Genomic DNA, 10,744 nt, shown 5'->3' on the forward strand with positions numbered 1-10,744 from the left:
CTGTCCAACTTTTCCATTTTTTGAAAAAGATTGGCCACTTCCCGACATAATTAGACAAAACGCTTTTAGCAACATATTCAAATATGTAAAACTAACACGATTCAAACATAAAATAAGTTTTACAAAGCGGGGCCCACATCGACCCAAATTACGAGTTTAATACAAAACGTGAGTTTCGACCACAAAAAGTTTAAATACCAAACGACACTACGAGCATGGTGTTTGGGGTTAAACTACCCAAGTCTCGGTCAAACTCCAAAAGCTAACACATCCAAAAAGCGTCCCCCAACAACAAAGCGGGATCTCTAATCCAAAATAATGCCCTTACCCTTGTCCACGCCGGAGCCTATAAGAAGATAAACAACGAGAGGATAAGCTAACGCTTAGTGAATGCAATAATTATACACATACATATATAATTATACTTACTTGCAAACACTTACACACATACCGCAACATGCTAGCAACACAATTAGCTTATTATCGCAATTATAAAGCTATTAACCTCCAACAATACAAGCTAGCAAAACCATAACATATTCATACATAACTCAAACAAAATAATATGCTTACGCTACAACACAATAACCATGGTTAACCAATCGTACAAGGGAATGACGCACTCGAAAATGCCATCGAAGTTCATAACATCCGTTAGTGTACTTAACACCTCGTATCACTAAACCCTAGGGTGGCACCTTAACACCTCGGTACTTCACCCCGAGTGGCATCTTAACACCTCGATGCTTCACTCTTTATTTTTCGGAGTGGCGTCTTAACACCTCGACACTTCACTCCTAGGTGGCATCTTAACACCTCGATGCTTCACCCGTCACGTGAAATGTGGCGTCTTAGCACCTCGACACTTCACATCTCACGCTACAACAAATAAATACATTATATACCTATGCATATAATTATTCCACTCACCTTACGCCTTCGGTGAATCAATAACCCAAGCTTGAAACTTCAAGGTAACGCACCTATTACAATGTACATATAATCAATCATTCATTCAAGTTGGTCAAACTCACAACACTCGCCATTACTAGGTCATTTTGACCCATTTGGACACTTAACCTTAAGATTGGGTCATTTTTGGCCAAAACCCTAACATTAGCCAAGTTAGGTCTTAAAACACCTTTCAACCCAAAGTTTATGCATCATTCACAAACATTAACCAACTTAGGTCCATTATGACCCATTTGACCATTTTAAAGTCGACATACCCATTTCGGGTTATCCATTAACCCACATAATACCCATTTACTTATATATATGTGTGCTAGTAATTAACTAACCTATTTAAGTTCATAAACATCAATTAACACTTTGAAAACCCTAGGTTAGTCATTTTTGAGTCTAATGACCCAAATTCCCCCAAAAACCCCCAAATCACTAACAAATGGGTTTTAAGTTCATCATTAACCCAAACCCTAACCCTTAACAAAATTAAATAAGGAAATCAAGATTAGAGCATACCAATACAACCAAAACGTAGCTAGAGGATAGATGAACCACTTTAATGCTTGCACTTAGACCCGATTCAACCTTCTTCTTCCTTATTTTGAGCTCTCTCACTCTAGGAAACTTTCTCTCTCTAGAAATTAAATGGATGAGGTTGAAGTAGATGAAAATGGAGTAAATGAGTCTCCACCAACTGGTCTAGAGCCTTAAAGTCGGACCCCATGTGATTTTACCAATTTTCCCTCAAAATATCTAATTTAAAAGAAAGATGAGCTGTCACAGCCCAGTTGCGCGGCGCGCCAAAGGGCTGCGCGGCGCGCAAAACGCCCAGACCAGATTCTGCACCAATTTAAAAATATACAACGAACCCCACAACTCAAGCATCCTATTTACACATATGTCCGATGAAATATTTGGGTCTTACAGAAAATCTCGTGGTCTATTAAAATGATGAAAATGATCGATTATGATAAACTAATGAACTCACAAACCTTTTGGTTGACACTTTAAAGCATGTTTATTCTCAGGTATGAAAGAAATCTTCCGCTGTGCATTGGCTCATTTTAGAGATATTATTTGGAGTCATTCATGACATATTTCAAAAGACGTTGCATTCGAGTCGTTGAGTTCATCAAGATTATTATTAAGTCAATATTAGCTGGTTATATTATGAAATGGTAGGCATACCGTCAACTTTCGATGAAATGAAAGTTTGTCTTTTAAAAACGAATGCAATGTTTGTAAAATGTATCATATAGAGGTCAAGTACCTCGCGATGTAACCAAATGTAATGAATTCGTCTAGATGGATTAGGACGGGTTGTTAAATCTAGCAGATGTTGTGGATATGAACGGGTGGGTGGTCTTCGACATTGAGTACGGACCCCGTCAGTGACTACTGACATGTTGATCTAAAAAAAAAAAATATGCTCAGGTGATATTTAAAGCACTTCATAAAATAAAAGTCAAGGATCATCAATATAAATCTTGTTTGATGAGAAAAATCCGTATTGAAACATTCAATATGAAGAAGTCTGATAATATCTTAAACATATCTTGAAGTGTCGCGATCACTATTTTGTGATGAATATTCATTTACATGGCGTTATCACTTCGAAAGCATGATCTTTTAAATTGTCTGCGAAAATAGATCTTAGTCGTGAAAACTCATACGATGTGAATATATTGCATAACGTATCATCATATATTTTGTGTGGTATTATAGTCTATACAATACCTCGTAGGCGAATGGTTCATGCTTCATACATTTTGTTTACTCGAAAACACATAAAGCTTAAGGCCACTTGCTATGGTTATGTTCTTTAACATAACTTTTACCCGTCACATCAGCACAAAAACTTTAACATTTCTTTTACATTCCTTTCACTAAACACTCACTATCATACACTCAACCATTCAACTTTAACCCATTTAAATCATTATTTAAATACAATATAAATAAAATAAAAATAATAATAATATATTACTCCGTGTACCCACTCCCCAATAGCAATAGGGGGATGATTCTCACACACTGTTTTTTGATTCTCACACACCAATTTACTTGAACTCCTCCCTAATAATAGGGTAAAAGGGTGTGTGAGGATCAAAAAACAGTGTGTGAGAATCATCCCCCATAGCAATAGCAGTGGAATAAAAATAAAAAATTGATGCGGGTCCCACCTGTCAGTCCATTAGACCCGTTGCAGGCTTGGCTAACGAGGCCTTTAACGATTTGCTGGTTTTGGTTGTTATCCACTAACGGCTGTTAACGGATAGGTTTAACGGACCGTTGCATATGGCCTAAGAACTTTTAGGTTCACGCATAATACGCAGGGCCCACTAGACAAGTATAAGAATAAAGAAAATTTTAAGTTTCTGCACATAGTATTTGTTTTGCAGTGCTCTATTAGGAGTTACATACATAGGCCTTACAAATCAACATAAAAAGATGCCCAACCCATTCACTGGTTGACATATGATGATATGGACTTCAAGTAGCCATCACTTAATGTTGCATAATATATCAATAGATAGATATTAGTTGTTTTATACTATGTACACTTATTGATTATCGACTATCTTTTTTGTCTTTCTTATATTAGAAAAAAAAATTATGGTTTGTTCGTGTCGTTTACCACATATTATTGCGGGCAGTCCCTGTAACCAAGGTTGAAGAAATCGGAACTCGGGGAGTTTTCGGCGGGACCATTTATTGGAATTCTCGGAGAACTCGCGGAGAACTCGAGGAGTTCTCGGCGGTTGACTTTTGTTTACTTTTGAGATAATTTTTATGATACCCGAGATTTGACCGAGATTTGCATGATTTGGCCGAGATTTGACTGATTTTTTGGCCAACAAACTCATTTTATCGGTCGTTGACCGATTTTTTGGCCGATTTTTTAAAACGAGAACTCGGCAGCAACTCCAAAACAATTTCTCGATGAGAACTCGGCTGATTTTTCCGATTTTTGCAACCTTGCCTGTAACTATTTTTGACGCGGTTGGTCAGTGTGGTTGGTCTTTGTAATGTTTACCCTCGTGTGCATAGCAAATGATTGATTTTAACTTAAAACATTAACGGACGTTACTAAAAAGGACCAACCATGTCAAAAAGAAGTACATGTACCAACCATGTAAAAGAAGTACATGGACCACTCGCATGATTAGGGTAAAACACAAGGACCAACAATTATAATTTTTCCTTATTTTATATTAAATCTTGCATGAGGGCACAAAAACGTCTTTCTCCTAAGGTGAAGGAATCACTATCTACATCGTTCACCCCATATCTTGTACACGCGAGATTGATTATTGCTGTTATGATTGTATTTATTATTCAATATCTTCAAATGATTCTCTCATCCTTCTTTTTGTCATCATGCTTATTCATTGTGGTCTCACTTGTCATTTTGTTCCTTTAGTCTCCATTCAATACCACATATATTCAAAGATGTCAATTGGGAACTTTGTAACTTGCTTTGATGTCACACATAGCTAGAAAAATACATAAACAGTTAAACACCCTTCCATTTTTGTCTTTAATCAGCATGGGATTAGTCTCACAGTTTGTGGATTAGAATCAAATAAGTGGTTTCTAACGATTCGTCTTTCATCCCTTTTTTCATTAATGCTTATCCTTTAGAGTCTTAAGTCCTTATCCATATAAGATTCAACCAGTAAATCATAAAATAACAACTATGGAAATTTAATACAAAAAATTGTCAACAATGAACCAGAAAACTAACTTCCTACTGTGTTATAGATGACACCAAACGAAATTCGTATCAACATTAACATTATCATACGAATATAACTTGTCATTATCCGAAAAACCAAACACTAACATAAAACCATAAATGTCCTCTCACGACCGAATATTTCATTTCCAGAACACGCATGCCAAAACTACACTTATTTTTCTATCGATACTATAATATTTATGTAAAAGATAACGATAATCTTGAACAACTTAAAATTCATAACTCTATACACACACACACGCGCGCGCGTAGTGAAACGTAGGTTTGTGATTCACCATGGATCTTAACTCTTAAGCAATATTTAAAGTCATAGTAAGTTTAGATGCTAAACTTCTGTTCTGTAGCACTCGTCGAAGCCTGTTATCCAACAAGCTTATATTACATAATTATCACAATTTAATGATATTTGAATCATAAAAAAAATGCCAATATAACCATAAGCTATTGCTAATCACAATTACACTACATAAAGTAAATTAAGGTTTTGTGCTAACCCCAACTGATGTAACAAACTGGCAAACAGCACATTTCACAGACCGAGCTCCATACTGGTATATTAAAAGCGTTCTACAATATCCACAATTGACATGTGCTACTTGATTTGCTGTTATAAAAGTTCACAATATTTATTTATCATAAGTATGTTCAATTAAATAATTGTTACAATATTAACGAGTCGAGTTACCTTCTAAGGCTAAATTGATAGTATGACAACAAGAACATTGTACACTTGTGGCGCCACGTATGTACATGAGCAGTGTATGACAGTTTCCACAAACCAATTGCGCCATTTCGGTCCCTTAAACAATTTATTAACACATATAACATATGCTTGGCCATTACAAAACTGATCTAATTTGGGAGTTTAAATTTAAAAATACTTGTTTGATTAAAGGTTACCAGGTGGAGGAACAGGCGTGACAGCATTGCAAATTGCACAGCAAACAGAAGTGGCTCCAACCGGATAAAGTAGAAGATTTCGACATCCTGAACACACTAGCTGGCTTTCAGAACCTGTTTTCACCATAGTTTTTAAATTATTTTTTGTGTTAATAATAATAGATTTAAAACAGATACAAAAGAAGAAAAAACAGAGCAATATGTTTGACTTGTGCACTTTAAGCTTTGTTTGTGAAATAAAAGTGCACTGAACTTACAAAGTATTTGGGTATTTTTTTTTTTTTTTTTTAACTATCAGTTTGGGATCACTAAGGAGACTAAACCCGGACTAATTCGAGGGCATGGCCGGTAAAACCTCCTCCCCGCTGCCACGCACTAAGCGAAAGTCGACCTGAGTGGATACTCATTGAGTGCAATGTTGCAGTCGAGTGGAGTCAAACTCCTGACCTCTAGCTAAGAGAGGCAGACTAGCTACAACTCAATGATATAAACAAAATAGAACTAAACAAAGTTGATTAAAAAGGAAATAAATAAATGAATAATGAGAATTAAGCAAATATACCATTTGCAGGTGAAGGGGTTGTAAGTGGCACTGGAGGGGATGGATATGGAGCTAAAGGAACTGGCATTGAAAATCTGTGAAGAAAGTCTTCTCTTTTTCAAAAAGATTACAACATTTTAAGCTTGAAGTACAAGTTCTTTACTTACAAAATTTACCCAAGAAAATCAAGAAAATTTGAGACAGGCTTGATATATTTACTGTTTCATGAAACAGAGTATGAAGATTCAGAAAAAGTGTCAGAAAAAAGCTACACATATGGTGAAATTTGAGACCCCAGCATGAAATTTCGCCTTTAAAGATTCATACATGATGTGATTTTAGTGAAATTAATGATGCTTTTGCCGGCACTATTACATGTTATGAAATAGTTGGGAGTGGACAAAAACTTTGAAAGAGATGGTGATGATAAAAATATATAACATACCTTGATTTTTAAACTTACAAATTTGAGTTTTTTATATGAAGTTTTAAGTTTGAGACTTTAGATAGGGGAAAATAAAGTATCTGAAAATATTGTCGTGTCTTATTTGCAAGAGATATATTAACGGGAAGTGGTATGTACACAACTCAAAATTATTATGTACACAACCTTAATGCTTTACAGTGTTGTACTGTACAACACTGTAAAACATCATGGTTGTGTACATAGCAATTTTAGGTTGTGTACATATCATCACTCATATTAACCTGTTCATTTATCATATGACCTTCATCGTCGTTTTAAATCTATAAATCCGCACATTGTTTTGTGCCAAACCGGTTGTGTTATTCCAAGTACTATTGAGGTTGCTAGTACATAGGACCCACGAAAATTATCATGTGTTTGTCATACAACTTCTGTTCAAAGTATATTTAATCGGTATGTCTTCTATAATGACACATATAACTTTAATACATTGTACAGACCTCAACTAAATTCTTTATTATGAATGATAAACTACGGGTACACTGTTTGTGTATGGTTTTGGAGTCACTCGCGATCACACTATACAAACTTAATTTCATTAGATTATAGTGCATGAATCAATGAATCACATAGTAAGCAAATCATATCAAAATTCTAATCATAAATATAAATACTATTTCTAAAATAAAATGATAAGATTTAGTTCAATCAAGTTTCATGTTTTAACAACAACTCCCGCTTATTCTTTTCAAAATCTAAATCGTAAGGTGCTAGATATGGATTCATTTGCTTCTTTTTATTATTGCTCGAGCCGGATGGTGAAAAATTATCATTTTCAGTTCCTCTAGCGGATTGATCTATAAGAATTCAGCTATCCCACTAACAGCAAAATCTGACTTGAATGATCATGTATCAAGTGCTAAATAGGCTAAAGATATGAGTCATAAATCATACTCCGTAATTATTAGATAACCGAATAAACTTCCGATTTATAGTACTTTTGTCTTGCAAGGTGAATCCCTTTATACTTGTCACCTTTGTTTTGAAAAAGGTTACTGTTAAATTTATACAATCTTATTCTTCTTTGTTATGTTCTAAGTGTTGGTGGTTTCTTTGTTAGGTTGCTGGTTTGTTTCTGGACTTCTATTGCTAAAGATAATGAAGACTAAGGTGCTGGTTTGCTGTTATATTTCTAGAGGGTGCATTCTGTCATGTCTTTCATATTTCAAGGGGTCCAGCTGTCATCTTCCAGCTCACACGCTCCTCTTGCCAATCTATATAAGGGCTTCTCATTCCAGCCCTATGTATCACGATCTGCACAACTTAATACCCAAATTAGGGTTACTGTTCATCATCTCTGTCAATCAATTGTTCTTCTTTTTCTTTTTCAAGTGTTTCTATATTTTCCTTTCAAGTGTGGCCAAGTGTGCTTGCCGCTTTTGTTCATGTGTAATAAAGTTGGAACCTATTTGTTGATTTCATGTACGTTTGTAAGAGTCTGGTGATTCTTTGTGATTGTGCTGGGTAATTTGGTGATTTCGTACATGGTATCAGAGCTATAGGCTCTCGATTGTTGGTGATCCGATTGCTCGATTGAAGAAATTGAAACCCTAATTTCATAATTAGGGTTTGGGCGTATTCATCTGTGCTTCATCTTCAGTCTTCCGCTGATCCTTTGTAGCTATACCAGGGTTTATACTCTATAGGGGAGTCCCGCTCTCTCTCTCTCTCTCTCTCTCTCTCTCTCTCTCTCTCTCTTTTTCCTGTCTTTGTTCAATTTTACACCTTGTTTGACCTAATCCCATTGCCCATCTCTTGATCTACGTTCTTGAAACGTATGAATACCTGATCAAACACTGGTTGATTATTGGTCTGTTTATTTATTTATTCCTGTTTTTTTTGTTATTTGTCTCTGTGGTTATTCTATGCCCTCTTGCTGCTTGTGTGTTAATTTTTTGTGTTTAATCTGTGTTCTCTGACCATATGGCTGATGATGATAGATCATCTAAGATTACCCAAGTGAGTAATCTTGATTTTGGTGATCCTCTCTATTTGCATGCCAGTAATACTAGCACCACTGCTCTTGTTTCCTTAAAACTCAAAGGGACAGAGAACTACAATGTCTGGAGTAGAGCTATGACCTTAGCTCTGCAAACTAAAAATAAATATGGATTTGTTGATGGTACTTGTAAAAGAAGTCAAACTGATAATGTTCTTATGCTACAGTGGGATAGATGCAACTCTGTTGTACTATCCTGGATATTAAACTCTATCTCTGAAGAGTTGTTTTGTGGGCAAGTGTTTGCCAAATCTACTCAAACTGTCTGGGAAGAATTGAAGGAAACCTATGATAAAATAGATGGTTCTGTCACTTTCAGTCTGCATCAAAAGCTAAACTCTTTAACTCAGGGTAGCACTACTGTGTCTGATTATTATCACAAGTTAAATGCTTTATGGAAACAATTTGATGCTCTTGTTAAATTACCTACTTGTGTCTATGATGCTAATAAGGAATTCAAATCTCACAATGACCTAATCAAACTTATGCAATTCCTCATGGGTCTTGATGAGTCCTACTCCTCTGTAAGGAGCAATATTATGTTAATTGACCCATTGCCAAGTGTTAAAACTGCCTTTTCTATTGTATCAAGGGAGGAGTCCCTTAGGATCTCCTCTCAATCCAGTGGGTCTGGTCCTACTAAAGGTCAAAACTCTGCCTTTCTTGTGTCCAAAACCTTTGATAACAAAAGAAGAATTGGTAATGGCCCTAACCCTAATCTTAAGTGCACTAAGTGTAAAAGACTTGGTCACACAATTGATAGATGCTATGAAATTGTTGGTTATCCTCCTGGGTGGGTTAAGAAGAGTGATCACAGACCTGCTATGAGTAATAATTCTGTTTCTAATGTTGCTGCTACTGAAAATGTGTCTCAACCTTTCACCACTGAACAAATTTCTCAACTTATGAGCTTGCTGCATAACCAATCCTCTCAAGGGAATGCTCATGCCAATATGGCAGGTAGTTTTTTAAACTATAATGTTTTCTTTAATTCAAAGTTTGACACCTTTTTTAAATACAATGGCACTACTGATAATTGTTTTAATGATAAATGGATAATTGATTCTGGAGCAACCAGACACATGACTGGATCATGTGATGGCCTTGTTAATGTGTTTGATGTGTCAAAACTTAATATGACTGTTGGACATCCAAATGGCACTTTAGCTAAAATTACCAATATTGGAAACCTTCAGCTGTCAAAAATTTTTGTCTTAAAGGATGTTCTTGTCATACCTGGATACTGTGTCAATTTACTTTCTGTTAATAAACTTTCAAAAGATTATAACATGTTCATTGGTTTTACAAGTGGTAACTGTTTTATTCAGGACTTGGATCAAAAGAAGATTGTAGGGATTGGTAATGCTGTTGATGGTTTATACTTGTTTGATAAATGTAGAGGTACTGTTTCTAATATGAGTAGGATATATCCTAATTTAAGTGACAAATGTTATGGATCTGCTACTCTATGGCACAACAGATTGGGACACCCTGCCATTCAAATCCTTAAGGTCCTTAAGGACAGAATAAGGGTCAATCCTGAATCTACCAATGAGGTGTGTGACATTTATCATAGGGCAAAACAGTCAAGGGATCCTTTTCCCTTAAGTGACCACACATCCTCCAATGTTGGTGACCTTGTTCACCTGGATGTGTGGGGCCCTTATAAGGTCAACAGCCATGGTGGGTTCAAATCTTTCCTCACTATTGTTGATGACTATTCTAGAGCTGTGTGGGTTTATCTTTTGAAAACCAAATCTGTTGTCTTTGATAATATTATGTGCTTTGTGAATCTCATCAAAACTCAATTCAATGCCAAGATCAAAATTTTTAGAAGTGACAATGGGACTGAATTCATTAATAAAAAAATGGAAGATTTTTGTGTTCAAAATGGGATTATTCATCAAACAAGTTGTGCTTATACACCTCAACAAAATGGGATTGTTGAGAGAAAGCATAGACATCTGTTAAATGTGGCCAGATCCTTGTTATTTCAAAGTAAATTACCTCTGTGTTATTGGTCTGACTGTATTCTGATTGCTACTTATATCATCAACAGGCTGCCATCATCTGTGTTACAAGGAAAGT

At 35.6% G+C, this 10,744-nt stretch overlaps 1 protein-coding gene across 5 annotated transcripts; it reads right to left on the reverse strand.

Annotated features, from left to right (window-relative positions):
* Nucleotides 1-4,483: 4,483 nt before the first annotated feature.
* On the reverse strand, nucleotides 4,484-6,901 carry LOC139857070 (protein LOL1-like). 5 transcript variants are annotated; one of them, XM_071845781.1, is made up of 6 exons: nucleotides 6,879-6,901; nucleotides 6,192-6,265; nucleotides 5,630-5,743; nucleotides 5,415-5,528; nucleotides 5,224-5,333; nucleotides 4,484-5,086 (listed from the first exon to the last, which is right to left on the reverse strand). In XM_071845781.1, the coding sequence occupies exons 1-6, from the start codon at nucleotides 6,884-6,886 to the stop codon at nucleotides 5,048-5,050; spliced, it is 459 nt and encodes a 152-aa protein (XP_071701882.1). In that variant the 5' UTR covers nucleotides 6,887-6,901; the 3' UTR covers nucleotides 4,484-5,047. The 5 variants fall into 5 exon arrangements, with proteins under 5 accessions (XP_071701882.1, XP_071701885.1, XP_071701883.1 ...); XM_071845784.1 differs by lacking the exon at nucleotides 6,879-6,901 and adding an exon at nucleotides 6,616-6,635; XM_071845782.1 differs by lacking the exon at nucleotides 6,879-6,901 and adding an exon at nucleotides 6,347-6,605.
* Between the last annotated feature and the right edge of the window lie 3,843 nt (nucleotides 6,902-10,744).

The sequence above is a fragment of the Rutidosis leptorrhynchoides genome, chromosome 7, assembly GCF_046630445.1.
Source record: "Rutidosis leptorrhynchoides isolate AG116_Rl617_1_P2 chromosome 7, CSIRO_AGI_Rlap_v1, whole genome shotgun sequence".
Classification (NCBI taxonomy): Eukaryota; Viridiplantae; Streptophyta; class Magnoliopsida; order Asterales; family Asteraceae; genus Rutidosis; species Rutidosis leptorrhynchoides.

What these genes read in the sequence shown, in the direction of transcription:
- LOC139857070 (XM_071845780.1), bottom strand. Translation starts at nt 6,446, where the DNA reads ATGTGTAGCTTTTTTCTGACACTTTTTCTGAATCTTCATACTCTGTTT. An exon ending in GATTTTCTTGGGTAAATTTT is followed by an intron (nt 5,744 to 6,337) that starts GTAAGTAAAGAA and finishes TGGTGAAAACAG; the next exon opens with GTTCTGAAAGCCAGCTAGTG. An exon ending in CACGCCTGTTCCTCCACCTG is followed by an intron (nt 5,529 to 5,629) that starts GTAACCTTTAAT and finishes AAATTGTTTAAG; the next exon opens with GGACCGAAATGGCGCAATTG.